The sequence below is a fragment of the Bubalus bubalis genome, chromosome 4, assembly GCF_019923935.1.
Source record: "Bubalus bubalis isolate 160015118507 breed Murrah chromosome 4, NDDB_SH_1, whole genome shotgun sequence".
NCBI classification, from domain to species: Eukaryota; Metazoa; Chordata; class Mammalia; order Artiodactyla; family Bovidae; genus Bubalus; species Bubalus bubalis.
Genome location: NC_059160.1, coordinates 160,484,760 through 160,500,720, shown reverse-complemented (window position 1 = coordinate 160,500,720; position 15,961 = coordinate 160,484,760). Strand labels below are relative to the sequence as shown.

At 56.6% G+C, this 15,961-nt stretch overlaps 1 protein-coding gene across 6 annotated transcripts in view; it reads right to left on the bottom strand.

The window, feature by feature from the left end:
- The window catches only part of LDB3 (LIM domain binding 3), a 60,065-nt gene that overhangs the window by 35,218 nt on the left and 8,886 nt on the right, over nt 1-15,961 (bottom strand). For 3 of the 6 annotated variants that reach the window (XM_006066608.4, XM_006066609.4, XM_006066611.4), the window contains exons 3-8: nt 14,815-14,966; nt 14,265-14,340; nt 8,123-8,145; nt 6,886-7,089; nt 1,885-2,054; nt 1,210-1,246 (exon numbers count right to left, since the gene is read on the bottom strand). In XM_006066608.4, the coding sequence (XP_006066670.1) occupies nt 1,210-1,246; nt 1,885-2,054; nt 6,886-7,089; nt 8,123-8,145; nt 14,265-14,340; nt 14,815-14,966 (662 nt within the window). Of the gene's footprint in view, nt 1-1,209; nt 1,247-1,884; nt 2,055-6,885; nt 7,090-8,122; nt 8,146-11,892; nt 12,261-14,264; nt 14,341-14,814; nt 14,967-15,961 lie in introns of all 6 variants that reach the window. The other 3 variants (XM_006066607.4, XM_025284876.3, XM_006066610.4) reach the window with 1 other exon arrangement.

The following is a 15,961-nucleotide window of genomic DNA, read 5'->3' as shown; positions in this document are numbered from 1 at the left end:
GGTGTGTGCTGTAAAGCCCCTCCATCAGACCTTCAGTAAAGACCACACTGCTCACCGGAGTATCTCTGAGCGGCACTCAGAGGAGGCGGTGGGATAAACACAGGAATGACGCAGGAGCAGAGGAGCACGGGGCGGAGAGAGCTGACAGCTTAGGTACGCCTCAAATAGCTCGATACTGCCTTTTGTGCTAAATCAAACACCATCTCATTTCAGGCTCTTTACAGACATACTGCAGGCACCGACAGGTTAAGAACCATCACTGGGACCGCATGCCATTGTTAGCAGGCCGGGGAGGACCACACTTCAGGCTTAGACGCCCCAGCCAAAGAGTGGCAGCAACTTCAATTGGCAGAAACAGAGGCTCAAAAAGAAAATCCACATCAACTCGAGCTGACCCCAGAGTCCCACTCTCCACATGGACCCGTGGCCACTACACGCTGGTTAGCAAAGACAGAAAGCTTGGCCCAGGGTGGAAAGGCACCTCTGAGCCCCAGCCCCTCACATGGAGGCCACCACGGGACGCGCCGGCCCAAGCCAGGCTCTCCCAGGAAGGACATGCAGACGACACATTTGCTTCTGGAAGTGTAAGCAGTCACACTGGGCCCATGCCTGCCCATGGAAGGCCCTAGCGGGTTCCAGTGGGTTCCGGGGCAGTGTGCCCACCTCATGCCCAGGGCTTGGCTTCCTTGCAGCAGCTCTGTGGTGTGAGCAGTCCGTGGAACTGATACCTCACCGTGGGTCTGGACAAGTGAGTCCAAAGGCCAGGTGCCCCAGCCCAGCATAGCCCTCCGCGTGCCAGCTAGCTTCCCAGTGCCTACCCTTCAGACTCACAGGGGACAGGCCCTGAGATGAGTGGGCCCGCCAGGCAGCCAGCCCGGTGCCTCATAGAAAGAGATGCCCTCATTCTCAACAGCCCAGCAAAGGCCAAAGCAGCCCTGCCCCTTGCCCAGGGAGAGAGCCGGGAGAGCCCAGCGTCCTTGCTCGTGCAGCCTGGGCCAGGGGGATAGAGACTCAGCTCCAGGCACCCACCTCACTGACCTGGGACACACACACCCCAAGCCAGCATCTGCCGGAGCCCCTCAGGGGCTGGGAGTTTTCAGATGCATTAACTTGAGATGTTCCTTCTGTGAGTTGTGTGACCTGGGGGCTGCCCTGGGAGGGATGGGGTTAGGAGGGGCAAGGCCACAGAGCCTGAGTCCAGGCACTTACCTTGACCTTCGCAAAGCTTCTTCATCAGGGTCTTGCACTGTGGGTAGGAAGTTGCGAATCAGGAGAAATCACATGGAACATCAGGAACAAAAGCTACTGGAGCTTGTGGGCAGAGTCCCCGCCCATGATGGGACACTTATCGCCTCCTACCTGTGACCTCTGGGAGGAAAAGGCTGTGTGCTGGGCAGAGGGCAAGGAGGAGAAAAGGGGCCTTAGAAGAAGTGGTGCAGATGGGAGGGAGTGGCCAGAGGTGTGGCCTGTAACTGTAAGGTCCTTTTTTTTTTTTTTAATATTTATTTATTTATGTATTTGGCCGTGGCAGGTCTTAGTTACAGCATGCGAGATCTAGTGTCCTGACCAGGGATCAAACACGGGCCCCCTGCATTGGAATAGTGGAGTCCCAGCCACTGGACCACCACAGAAGTTCCGCTAGGTCCTCTTAAACCAATCCAGGCACTGCTGGAGTCAGGGAGCCGAGCAGAAGGCTGATGTCAACATGCCTGCCCCAGGGGCCCAGAAAGGGCGCAAGAGGCCACAATCTATCAAGGCCAGCTCATCTTCCAGGATAGGGGGCTTGACTCCCTGGCTTCTGTGGGACAATGGCATAGGGCCCAGGACCCTCATGGCCCTTCAAAGTCACCCCTTCCTGCCCCACCCCCAACAGCCCTCCCTTACTGTATTCTGTCCCCGTCATCTGGGCCAGGATGCGGAAGGAGCGAGACTGTAGGTTGGAGGAGCGGCGAGCCCACTCGTCAGCCTCATCTTCCGGCTTGTTCTGGTTCTTAATCACAGCCTGATACACAGGAGAGGCGCTGTCCACGGTGAGGTCTTTGATAGGAAGGCTCCTGCAATGCAGAGAGAGGCCGTGGGCGAGGGCAGGGCTGGAGCCTGCTCCTGGCGCCTGCACCTTCCCCACGTCACATTCCCCTGGCACCCGCCCCCAACACCCCCAAGCCTGTTGGCAGCCCCCCTACTTGTCTGAGCCCACCGTTGCCTTTCCCCACTGCCATCTGACAGCCTGCAACAAGAGCTTGGCCTGAATCCTCAGTGCTCAGGGAGGTCACGGTGAGTCAGCGAATTCCACTCATGGAGGGTCAGGAGGCTCAGACCCTCCTGTCAACACCCCCCCTACCCTCCAGTCTATCTCCAGACACAGGTCTGAAGATACCCGCCCCCCTTGGGAGCTGGATCTCCTTGACGGAAAGCAGAGGCAGAAGAGGGCTTCTGAAAGTAATTTTGACCTCCCTAAGCAGTTCCTGAGTTTGGGGCTGGGTGAGGACAGGGTACTTGGGGACTCGGAGGCTTCCTCAAGGTCAGCCCTTGGCCTCAAAGCTTGGGGTCCAAACTGGGAGCCAGTACTGTCGTGACTCCTCTGGAAGAGGACTGTGGGCTCCTGCTCAGCAGAAATAAGCAAGCTCAGCGAGGATGTGGTTGGAAAATCAAGACAACCAGCATCACCCAGGGATAGTGGGGTTTCTCGTCCAAGGGAGCTGGGAGTGGAGTTGTGGGGAGGGTCACCAGTCCTCTGCCCCAGAGGAGCACAGCCTTTTGAGGGGAACCTGGTGACCTTCTCTGAGACCCCTAAGGTCTGGCATATGGTAGGTGCTCAAAACTTAGTTGAATGAACAAATCCTTGATCTGAACCAGAAGGAACTCTAGAGCCCCTTGAGTATGAGATCTATCAGCCCAAATCAGACTGCAGGGCAAGATACATTAAAAGCTTTGTGGATGACCACTCACCCAACCAGAGGGGGCTGGGGGATCCAGGCTGCCCAGTCCACTCTCTCGGGAGTCAGGGTGGGCTCAGGAGAAGCTCCGAATAACAACAGTCTGCTGTGGACCGTGGCCCAGCTCTCTCCTCTTACTGACGCTGAAACTGAGGTCCAGAGAGGCCGGATGACTAGTTCCAGGTTATGTCATGTAGGGACCCCCATGGAGTTAGAACCCAGGCTTCCCAGCCCCCAGTTCAGCCTTCCTTCCATCAGACTCTCTGCAGCAACAAGCTCAAGAAGGCCACTTCTGCCCTATGGGGATCTGCACACCCCAGGTGCTCCCCACCTGGAGACATGGCCCAGCCCAGACACTCTCCCTGTCTAGTCGCACCCTGCCTGCTGCTATGGCTGCCCTGACCTCTCTCCCCAACCCCCGAGTGCTGGCTAGTTGCAAAGACGACTCCCCCAGTGCTTCTGTCGTCTACCCTCTCTGCAAGAAGCTGGACAGAAGAAATGGCCTCGTCTCCCAGAATTGGTCTCCTGTGTCAGCTCAGAGTGGGCTACACGAGCAGAAGAGAAAGATGACAGAAGGAAACTGACCAAGGCGGGGTGGAGCTCCCCCACTTTCCTGAAGGCTTTGCCCTGGCCCAGAGAGCTGCAGGTCCTGGCAGCCTGTGGTTGGGATCAGATAGGGAAACCAGCAGACCCCTAGGGGGTCCCAGCCAGGGAGGAGACTGGGAGCAGAGGAGAGGCTGGGATCTCACTGCGGAGGTCACCTCTAGCAGGGAGGAGTCTCAAGGGGACCTGAATCAGCTGGAAGGCTTTTGCTGCTATTCCCTGGAATGTTCCCTAGGGGAACATATTTCCCTGTTCCTTCCATAGCTCCAAGGGCTCAAGAATGAGAGCCCCAGAAGTGAGTCCCTTAGGAGTCCCATTGTCGGCTTCCCTTCCCACAACACTGTGCAAAGACCAGGGACTTGTGGTGCTGCCGCAACAGACACTGGGAACCTGACGAAGGAACTGCTGTGCCTTTTGAGAGTCTGGGGCCCAGACATAATCTATGCAGAGAGGGGACAGGATAGGCCCTGCAGTTCTAGGACCCTGGGTCGGAGGCCACTCTCTGGAGCCGCTCCCAGAATGAATTTACTACCAAAAACACTCCACAGTCACTACAACCTCAAGGTCACCTGTGGGCATTCACTCCACTGTATACTGCCCCCAAGTCTCTGGTTTCACCTCCTGTGGGTGGTCCTGGTAGGGGCTGGCCCCTTCAGATCCACCTTTCACGAGGATTCTGGGGCGTGGCCTCCAAGAGGCCCCCTCATCACCCTCTCCCTGAATAATGGCTTGACGTGGATTCTGACGTTCAGGTCTACATCGTCCCAGTGCAGACCAGAAAGGCTGGGGGGAGCCCCCACGAAGCACAGCAAGCAGAACATGAGCCCTAGCCAGGGTGGTGTCATTGCTCTGATTTCCGCGTCTGTAGTGATGGTACCTGGGGAAAACCCCCGAAGACAAGTACTTGCCTGTAGAGGCCGCAGGGCATGTCATTTACCTGTGAGGTGGGTGTGAGGAAGAGTGTGGACAGAGCCACGGTCCTCAGCACATCCCACCAAACCCATACACCATCCCGCAACCAGACAGACGGACGACGGAACAAATACTGTGGGGTCTACTTACGCCAGTGGTGATGCCCTGCCAAGCAGAGGAAAGCCCAGCAGTGAGTGCGTGTCCATCATGGGAGGGCGGGGGGGCGGCGCATACACAAGGGAGCAGGGTTAGGATCAGAAATGAGTTATGGGAGTGGGCGGATAGAGGAGGAAGACAGAGAGACAAAAAGAAAATGTCAGTGAGGAAGGAATCATGGAAATTAACAGCAGAAACGGAACACCTTATGGCAGACGGGGCACCACGGCAGCATCAGCCCAGCAGGGCTGAGTCAGAAGGGAAAGGAAGCGTGTTGCTTCCCAGGCTCGCAAGGGAGAGGAAAAGGATGGGAGGGAAGGTGGTAGGAAGGAGAAGCCTAGATTAGATCAACGGTGCATCATGTTAAAAAAAAAATTACAGCATGGCCATCCTAGAGGTAAAACCAAATGAGAGCAGTCTTTCCCCAAGGTGCAGAAAACACAGAATCAGTGAACAGTAGCTCTTTGCCTATCTTCCACTGTGCTTCCCTTTGGCGAATATTACCATATTAAGATCACACTGAGGACGCACACGGCAAGCAAATATTAACAGGAAATCCCTGTTCACTCTTTGGCTTAACCAGACAGTCTTGTTTTCCTGGGCACCCGTGAGCTAATGGTTGCATTTTTAAACTTGCATGGTCATATTTTCTGCTTTGAAAGATGGGATTAGATAAGTCAGCACTACCCAGAGAGTTCCACAAAGAACTAAAGCCCTGAGTCCGTGGGGTTTGAGATTCACTGCTCCAGGCAATGGCACCCCACTCCAGTACTCTTGCCTGGAAGATCCCATGGACGGCGGAGCCTGGTGGGCTACAGTCCATGGGGTCGCTAAGAGTCAGACATGACTGAGCGACTTCACTTTCACTTTTCACTTTCACGCATTGGAGAAGGAAGTGGCAGCCCACTCCAGTGTTCTTGCCTGGAGAATCCCAGGGACAAGGGAGCCTGGTGGGCTGCCGTCTCTGGGGTCGCGCAGAGTCGGACACGACTGAAGCAGCTCAGTCGTGAGCTCAGAAGCAGCAGCAGCAGCAGCAGCAGCTCCAGGGAAAGCAACCTCTGCCCCCTGGTGGCCCAAAGGAAGTACTGCGTGCCTGAGAGGGCCAGGCTCCCCTGCATCAGGAGAGCCAGGAAGACCACACCATTTTTCATCCATTGGCTTTTTGGAGGCTGCACCTTAAACCTGCGCACATATCATGGCCACGAGGACTGGGCTCTGCACAGGCCAAACACTACAGGAGTTATCCGGGACTTTATAATGCCTCTATCCCTCTTACAACATCTGGTTTTCCTAGCTTTGGAAAAAAGTACAATCATTTTAAGATTTCTTGCCTTGAGCTGTTACAGATCTTGACTCAGGGATAACATGTTACCCAAAGAGATAATCAGTTTTGAAAGTCAACACTAATGGCGTTCCAAAGTCGAGTACAGTATGGGTTCTGTGTGTGTATGTGTAAGGAAGAAAGAAACAACAGAGACAGAAAAAGATGAGATAGAGACAGGTCGACAGAGAGAGACAGAGGCAAACACAGAAAGAAAAGCAGAGAAGAAAGAGACTAAGATAAACAGATAGAAATTCAGAAAGAGGGAGTGAGGTCCCCATTAAACTTTGCACGATTACCAGTGGCATCCACAAATGATTTTTAGCCAACTCTTTCCCTACTCAGCCCTCAAGTTCCTCAACCGCTGTTAACAAGCAAATTCAGGAACCAAGGATGTCCTAAGTCCCACCCCCCTGAGCCTGGGCTTCCGCGGGGCAAACAGGAGGAGGCAGGGCCTGGGTGCTCCCCGGGCCCTGTGGCAGGGCTGACTGCCAGCAGCAAGATGGGTGACTGGTCTGGAGGCCCTTCCCAAACAAGAAACCCAGGCATGTATTTGAGAAGAAAGCGACGACTTCCCCTCCAAGAATGGCTTAGCTGTGAGAGCCAGGGGTATCCAGAATGTGACCCCGGTTAACAAGATTCCACAAGTCTCCTTCTAAACCAGCCCCCTCAGGGAGCCTGGGAAAGTGCAGAGGCTGTGTGAAGCACGTGGAGGAACCACCGCATGCTGTATTTCTCTACCCTTCTCCTAAAGTTGACCATGAAACTGACTCTGGAGAGAGAACACCATGTTCTGTCTGAAAGGCCCGGCCAAGGCTGGCTCTCTTCCAAGGGCTGTGCCCTGGGAAGCTCAAGACGGTAGAGGAAGACTGGTCCCGACGGCGCTCAGCGGCCCGGTGCCCTCCGCGGCGATGAACGGTGGAGTCGGAGCGCCGGCGGCGGAGGGGAGGCGCTTACCCGCTGAAGTCACTGCCCTGGGCCTGGGCCTGCCCGGCGATGGCGTCCATGATGGCATCCTGGGAGTACATGCTGATGGGCGTGTTGTACTGCGCGTGGATGATGGTGGCCTTGCCGCCCAGCCCCTTCACCTCGATGGGCTTGTGGGTCGACAGGGCCGAGTCCTTCAGGGCGCTGGGGTTGAAGCGTTCCTGGTAGTCGGCGCTGGGGGAGTTTGGGGGAGGGGAGCGGGGTGCAAGGAGAGAAGGGGGACAGGCGGTGTTACACCGGTGAAGGTGAAGGCTGGTGGTGCAGGATGTGGAGAGAGATCTCCCTAAGCCTGATCCTAGGAAGGCTAACTAAGTTCCTCAGATCCACTTGCACTGGCTGGGTCTGGTCAGGAATATTCTCACCCTCCCCAGAGCCCTTTGCAGAAGGTGTTTCTTGCCCGTCTGCACTTTCCCGGATCACTGGAGGCCCCCCGCTAAGCCTGAGCTGGGGGGCATGGAAAGATCTCTCACCACTCCCCCAGGGAAACAGACTGCAGAGGGTGGGGGTGGGGATTGGGATTAGGGGACAAGAGCTGGGTCATGAGTCAAACGCAGCGGCAGCCGAAGCAGAGTCCGGAACGCCCCAAAGGCAAAAAACAGCCCCACTGGGCACCCATGGGGATTTTGAGCTTGGTTCCTCCACGAAGGGGCTCATCCTGGGTCCCTCTGGGGCTCTGCTCCTTCAGACTCTTCAGCGCGTGTGCTTCTTCCTCGGAGCAGCGCTTAGGTGCTCAGGGCCCCCAAGTCCAACGTGCTGGGCAGCCCACCAGCTTCTACCCATCAAGACTTTTCCCTTCAAAACGTTAAGTGCGCTCCGCAGACAAGGACAAGGTCAAGCATAGCCCTTCTGAGGGATCCAGCCAGGCTAGAAATGTCTTCAGGCTCACCTGGAACCAGCATCAGCACACACTCCACCCAGCAGCCCACCAGAGCCAACCTGCCTTCTTAAGCAGCTGCAGCAACTAATTGAGAACACAATGGCCCCAGGCATCCGACGGAGCCCCAGCACCCTCCCCAATGCCTCCACTTCATCCTCGCAGCTTCACACACATGCAGCCTCACTCAGGGACACGAATGCACCCTCACTCACGCATGCACATACATGTACACATGCTAACACAGGCGCACGCTGTTCAGACCCCCAGACACGCGGGCGCATGCTGGGATATGCAGGCAAGCGCACACACGTGCTTTCCTTTGATACTAACTTGGCTGGAGAGTTGGCTACCACCTGGGGAGGAGAGAAAGAGCAAAGAAGACAGGACTATCAGAGTGAGGCTCCTGCCAGAGGGTTTGAGCATAAGGACATAGGGATGGTCCTCAAACTGGCCTTTGTGGAGGCGGAGTCAGCCCAGACAGGCACTAGGTGAAGAGAGCGCAGAGAGAGGAGTGGGCAAAGCTCAGAGTCTGGATCATAGCCTTTCAGTTTGGGTCAGAGATGCCAACTGCAGCGTAGGTCCACAGTGCCCGAAGCTTTGCCTAGGAGAAGGTTTTTTTTGTCCATCTTCATGGGTGCTCATTTACCATGTGCATGAATCTCCCACATACAACCTGGCTCTAGACCCTGGAGAGGAAGCCGAAGATGGAGACAGGACCAGCTCTGGCTGCTACAGGAATGGCCAAGGTCCCAGGTGGCTCCTGGCCAGCCACACACAGCTTCTCTAGACTTGTCCTTGTTGAATGAGGGGCGGCTCTGGGAGTGCTGCTCCCTGAACAAGAGCTGCTGGGGTGCTGGGGTGTGTACAGTGGGGTTTCTCGCAGCCCTGGGAACGTGTTCTCTTTGCCAGAGGAGGGGCAGGCAGCTCTGGACACACCTCCTGGGGCACAGTAGTAAGGGATCTGTGCGGTTTCCAGTAACCACCCATAAAAGCCTGTGGATGGGCAATGATGCAGGATGGAGGAGTAGGGAAGCCTGGGAGAAGTGTGGGCCCTGGCATTTGGCAGGAAGGCCCCCAACCAAGACAGCCCAGCTTGGACACTACAAGTGGGACCCCACCCTCACTCTTCTCTAAGAGCCAGCCTCCTGGAGCATCGTCTCCTTGAAAGAGGCTTTGCCTGCCTTATGTTTCTTTAGATGCAAATTCCTTGCAGTGACAGACGCTGGTCAGAAATCTGAGGGGAGAAGAATGCAGAAAGTGGCATCCCTGCCCCCACACTCTGCCACCACTCTGGACTCTGGCTGGGAGAGCCTGGGCTTCCGTTGGCCTGGCCTGGCCTGGTCATCTCTTGGCCAGGATCCTGGGGATCCAGACCAAAGTCAGGGAGATCCCCCAGTCCCAGGCTCAACCCTGTCTCAGAGCTGATAAAATTCCCTCTGACCTCCCAGGCTCAAAATAGCTGCTGGTGGAGCTATATTAGGAAAGGGCCAGCACAGATCTCCCATTCCTTCTCCATTTTTGGCCAGTGCCAACAGCTGCAGGGCCAGCTCTTGCCCTGACCAGCCCAGTGTCCCCTGTAGAGGGCAGTGTTGGCCTCAGGGGAGGCTTCTGCCCTTCCCCGCCCATGTAGCCAGTTCCTTGTTTAGCCCCCTGCTTAGCTTGCGCCTGAGAACCTGAGGGCTGGGATGCCTGCAGCAGACATAGCTCAGAGAGGAGCACCCAGGTCTTGGGGAGAATGAGCCAAAGCTATGAGGCCGGCCTGGGGAGGGGGGCCCTTGCATCTACTGGCCTGAGGGACACTGCTCTTCAGTACCAGCCCCAGAGATGATGAGGCGGAGGGGCTGCAGGCCCCGCTGTGCTCGCACCCACTCTGTTCCTCTCCATTCCTCCTAAGGGGATACAAGGTGCCAAGGAATCACCTTGCAAGTTGCCCAGAGCGTAAGAGAAGGAGCTTCCTTGTGGAGCCAGACAGGATAGAATTCAAATCCTGACCTTTCCTCTTCCTAGCGCTATGACTCTGAACAAGTTACTCACCCGTCTTAGCCTCCGTCTCCTTGTTCATAAAACTGAGAGGGTGGTGCCCACCGCAGAATGAACAGAATCCTGAATGTAAAACCCTCAGCGTGGGTTAAGAACGCAATGAAAGGACATAGGGCTTAGCATCTGCCAACCCTGTCTCCCATGAGCTGTCAGACATGGCAAAAAGTGGTGGCCTTGGCCCTCGGCTACCCCTGCTTCCTGCTGGGGCCATAGCATCAGCTTTTGCTTTAAATGAGGCATGTACCACACTCCCTCTCTAGCCCATTTCTTCTTCAAAGAAACTCTTGTGCCCTGCTGCTCTGAGTGTCAAGTAATAATTTGATAGTTGTCAGGTTCTGAGAAGCCATTGCACCAATGGGAGGGCACCGCGGGAGTCGTGAGAAGCAGGAATGGGGCAGGCAGGTAGGTCCCTGTCTCCATGCGGGGAGAAGTCAGATCGACCTGAGTGCCAGTCCTGTCTGCCACTCAATAGCCAGTGACCTTGGGCAAATGACTTGCTCTCTCTGGGCTTCTACTTCCCAGTTATCAAATGAGGGAATGGTGCCCACCTTTGAAGCTGCTGAGAGAATTGTGTTAGACAAAGCATATGGACTGTTAGTCAGCCCCCAACCTCCATGGACGGTTCAGTGAGCGGAGACCTTACCATCACTGCAGGTGGGCAGAGGAGGTTTAGATCCACCAGAGCCTGACCTCCCTGCTAGGGGGCTAGTCCCAAAGAGGGCCAGGAAGACCCACCAGCCTTCTCAAGGCAGGAGAAGGGCACCACTTCTACTGTGTCTTTCCCTCAGCCTCCTAGCAGAAGCCCCTTACTAGAAAAGGCCTGGGGTTCGAAGGCTTTGCCACCTTGGTCCAGGGAAGCCAGGATCCAAGTGCTCAGACTATTGATCACCCAGCTTCACTTGGAAGCCCAGAAAGAGCTCAGGACTCTGGGGAAGCTGGAGATCCCCAGGGAAGGAGCAAGCGGGTGCAGTACAGGTACCGTCTACATCAAGGTCACAGGAAGGGTGTGGGCTTGGATCAAACTGACCCAGATCGCCATGCTGACTCATCAATGTGCCTGCTGCGTGGCTCCAGGCAATGATGCCAGGTAGCATGTAGAGAGTGTGCCAGAACGGAGCCCAGCACTACACACGTGTGGTCTCCTTCAGTCCTCCCCATAGTCTGGGTGTATGAACAGCCTCATGGAAGAGCCCTGAACCCCTGACCACTGGGCCGTATGCCTTGGCTCCGCCTGCTCTGCCTTCAGCCCAGAGATGATGGCACCAATTGCATGGGGCCGTGGGAGAAATTATAATGAGATAACAAACGTGCCGGCTTGGCTGCTAATGCACGCTCTGCTTGGCAGCTCCCTTCCCTCAACCTCTCCACAGTGCCCACTCAGCTCTAGGTTTTTTTAATTCCTGTGCTCCAAGAGTCCCATCAGCTAGACCTCAGGGGCCAGGGGGTGGCATGCTGTTCTCCTGCATGGCTCCTTTCTCCTCAGAGTCCTGCTCCCTTGCTTCCCCACCCTAGTCAGAGTCGTTCCTGCCAACCACTCCCCTCACCCACGGCCCAATCTCTCTGTACCCAGCTCAGGTACTCCCTCCTCCAGGCAGCCTTCCCAGACCATTACCAGACCTAGAGAACATGCCCTTCTAACCCTCAGGGCTCCCAGAGGGGTGGGATCAGTGCATCCCGTGGCTGCAGAGTTCTTGGAGGTATTAGGACAGGCTTTGTCCTGCCGTGGTGGGTGGCCTGATGTCAAAGTTTGGGGAGTCCGAGGCTCTTGCATTCAGGCCCATCTCAGCCACTTAGTAGTTGGGCAGCTGGACCCTCACCTTCTCTGAGCCTCAGTTTCCCTCTCTGCAAAATCTGACACACCACGCTGGCTTGTGTAAAGTAATGAGGGCAAGTGTCAATAGGCTGACTACGTTCAGGGCTTTTAGCCTGTGCTGCCTCATGGGCTTGGAGCTGGCCGCAATGAGACCAGTCCCCCACTCTACCCTGATCAGGCCTCTACGAGCACTGAGGACCCAGGTGGCCCCTGACCACCAGCGGAGAGCTGTGCGCCCGTTACCTACCCTCCTAGGAGTCCAGCACCTGAGGCCTTCCCTCGGCGGCTCATCTGATACATCTGAGCCATCTCCCTCAGGGTCTCTGCCGAGTACAGGCCAATGGGGTTGTTATACTGCCTTGGCTGGCTCGAGCCCAGCGGGGCTTTCGGGCTGAGCGAGTCCAGGGCCCCCTCCAGGCTGATCTTGGCCCCGGGGCCTCCCCGGGGAGGGCCGGGGTCAGAGGCCTCCGTGTGTGAGGAGAAGACGGAGGTCTGAGAGAAGGAGGAGCTAAAGATCTGCCCGAGCTCCGGGGTGCCTGGGGTGCCCGGGCCGGCCCTCGCCTCGGGGTGGGGGCTGGCTGCTGCCAGGCTGCTGTTCGTGTCCAGAGCAGGGTCCTGGCAGGGCAGCGCCATGCAGGGGAGAGAGAAAAGAGCAGTTAGAGGCCACGCCCGCCCCAGTGCTTCCACGTGGACCTGAAACAGAGGGGTTAGTGCCAGCGCCCCGCAGCCCACCGCCCTGCAACCTGCAGCCCCCTGCACCGAGTTCGGGGTGGGGAGATGGCCCGGACACCTGGAGAAGAAGAGTTTTCTAAAAAAAAAGCGGGGTGAGGCATATGGCTCCTGGCCCTGATGCTATCATCAAACTAGACTAAATGCAAAGCCCCACACAGAAAGCTAGGCCAAGCCAGCCTGCCTGTGGGACTTGAAGTAAGGGGGGTGTGGTCTCAGGGAACTGGGGGCAGACCCCTCTATCCTACATCTGTTCCCCTTCCCCTGTAGGAGGACACTGGTGAGCACAGCCCTGCCCCTGCTCTGTGACCCCACGCTGCACGTGGCCAGTGGGACGAGCCTCTTGGGCTGGTGAACAGGCAGGGCAGATGTGCAGAGGGGAAGCTGCGGGAGGAGCGGGGCTGACATCTGCTTCCCTAGGTCTGCCTCTGCAGTTTCTCCCGAGAAGCACTCTGCCCACTTCCTCAATCTGTCGCCCAGCCCAGACCCCCGTTATCCTCTTCTTGCCTCTTCTCCGCAGCCCACCCATCAGCCACTCTGCCCCTGTGGACTGACAGGGTCAGTATGAGGTCATTCGGGGGGTGGATGGAGAGTGGTGGGAGTGCGTGGTCCTGTAGGCTTGGTGGGCTGGCCTCCTGTGTTCTCAGCCCCTCAGGACTGAGCTGCTTAGAGGGAGCCAGGAAGGGGCGTGGGGCGAGCTGGTGAGGCGTGCCTGCTGCTGTGCCTGTCTCTGGGCCTCACCAGCACTTCTGAGTGCAGTATGTGCGTGAGTGCCAAGTAGCTTCAGTCGTGTCCGACTCTGTGACCCCATGGAATGTATCCCACCAGGCTCCTCTGTCCATGGAATTCTCCAGGCAAGAATACTGGAGTGGGTTGCCAACTCCTTCTCCAGGGGATCTTCCCAACCCAGGGCTCACACCCACATCTCTTGTCTCCTGCAGGCGACAAGGCAGGCAGGCTCTTCAGCTCGAGCGCCACCTGGGAAGCCCTTGCGTGCAGTGCATGCTTAGTCGCTTGGTCATGTCCAGCTCTTTGCGACCCTGAGGACCGTAGCCTGCCAGGCACCCCTGAGTGCAGGACAAAAGTGGCTCACAGTGAAAGTGGTTCAGTTGTCTCTGACTCTGCAACTCCATGGACTTTACAGTCCATAGACTTCTCCAGGCCAGAATACTAGAGTGGGTAGCCCTTCCTTTCTCCAGGGGATCTTTCCAACCCAGGGATCAGACCCAGATCTCCCGCATGGCAGGCGGATTCTTTACCAGCTGAGCCACAAGGAAGGCCCAAGAATACTGGAGTGGGTATCCTATCCCTTCTGGGGATCTTCCTGATCCAGGAATCAAACTGGGGTCTCCTGCATTGCAGGCAGATTCTTTACCAACTGAGCTATGAAGGAAGCCAAGGGGCAGGCAATTGGGAGGAGAAAGGAAAACTGGAGGGAGAGTGCCTGAGACAGAGGAGGAACCCTGAGGACCGGTAGACCCCCCAGGGCTGAGAGCTTTTCCCACAGTGACTGACTCAAACTGGGGCCTTGGCGTTCATGCCAGAGTCAGCCTCCTGCTGGTGCCCTCAGGAGCATGAGGGTCAGAGCCTTCCAGACACATGTCCCTTCCCTGAAAACACTGTGGACTAAGTGGATTTCCCATCAGCCCAACCGTGAGGCCCAGGTATTGGCTAAGCACCCAGGTGGAGACCCCTACATTATCACGAAATCAGCATTTCTTCGGAGCTCAAACGCATCTCTCTGGGGGCCTGCCCCAGCTCTGCCCCTGGCATCGCTGATTCCACCACCCTGCCTGAGTGGGGCCAGCAGAAGTTCAGGTAGGCAGACCAGGGCTGCACTCCAGGAACCACGGCTGAAAGTGGAGCCTGCCACCCACAGTCAGCACCTACCTTCTGGTGCGGGATCACTGGCAGAGGGGACTGGATCGGGGGCGCTGCCGTGGAGATGGGAATGGGACGCTTCGACCTGGAAAAGCCAGAAAGAGGAGCAGGTGAAGACAATTGTTCTCGGGGCCCAGACACCCACCTGGGCAGGGTTGGCGAGGGGAGAACATCTGAAACCCAGGGAAACGGGGCGTCCCCTGGGCCTGACCAGCAGGGAGAAGTCACGTCTCTTGGGTACTTAGCAGCCATGGGCCTCTGCTAGGTCCCAGGGGGGCTGCCTGTGCACAGAGAAAGCAGGGAAGACCCTGGCCTCCAGGCCCAGCTGCCCACACTCTGGCAGCGCCGTGCCCTACCCTCTCTGAGCTCCTCTGTAAAGTGAGGCACAGATGTGTGCTTGATGCCTTGGGCCTGTCCTCACTCTGGCCCAGGGGCTGTCCTCACTTCGCAGCACAGTCTGGGAGCACAGGGTTTGGCCCGTGCTGGACAGCTCCTCTCCCCGGGGTGCCGGTGCCCACACCCAGCCTCCACCCCCCGCCTCTGGAAAGCGCCCACCTACTTCTGCAGTGTGAGACTCAGGTTGTAGCTGGCAGACTTGATCTTGTTCTGGGCCTCCAGGTGGGTCATGGTGTCTGTGTTGACGCCGTCAATGGCCACTACAAGGTCACCCTGGCTGAGCTGGGACTGGGCGGCCTTGCTGCCTGGTGTGATCTGAGAGGATAGCAAATGGAGGGTAAGCAAAGAAGGATGACCTGAGGATGGGACAGTCCTCAGAGAAGAATCACCAGGGAATCATCCAGTAGAGGCTGGCCATTTTGTCTTTCATTCACTGTGGCCACCAAGCCTGCTTCCTCTTCTTGCTGCAAACCTGACATATTTCTTGGTGCTTTGTATCCGAGTGTGGTCATGAGACTAGCTCTGGTTAGTGGAATGTAGTTTAAAGCAATGCACATCACTTCAGGGCCTGCCCCTAGCAATCATCTTGCCATTCTCAATTCTCCCTGCTTGTCAGCTGACTGGATATAAAGGACCCAGAGGAGATCAGTCAAGCCACTAACTGAAAAGGACCTGAATCCTGGAGTCACTGCTTGGAGGAAAGATGACTAAGGAGCACGGAACTGGATGTTGCATGAATGAGAAATAAACTTTTGCAAGAGACCTGGGGGTTGTTTGTTACACCAATTAGCCTACGATAGCATCTGCACCCTGAAGACCCAGGGCATACTTCCTGGTTCCAGAAGAACTCAGATGCTGCCAGGCCAGCAGGCCAAATGCAGCCTCACAATAGCATCCTAGTGCAAGAGCCTAGTGCTCCACCATGACAGGCGTACAGAGAGGGCTGGCAGAGTGTCAACCTGCCTGGGGGAGCAAGGTCAGCTGGGACAAGGAGCTCAGTGCTCTGTGGTTGGCTTCATATTTCCCAGAGGCACAAATGTGGAGGCCAGTTCCCAAATCTTGCACTCTAGTGACATTACAGAATATTAGAGTCCGGGGGCCCCACCCCAGTGTGATCATGCAGAATGCCATGGATACACCATCCCATGAGCATCACGTGTAGTGTCAGGAAGGTTGCACTCCCAGGGACATTACTTGTGATGCTGAGATGGCTGAGACTCTACTCCCAGTGATATCACACACCATGCCAAATTCTGTACATCCAGCCCCCCAGTAATACCACCCTGAATGTCACGGTGGCCTCCTCTACA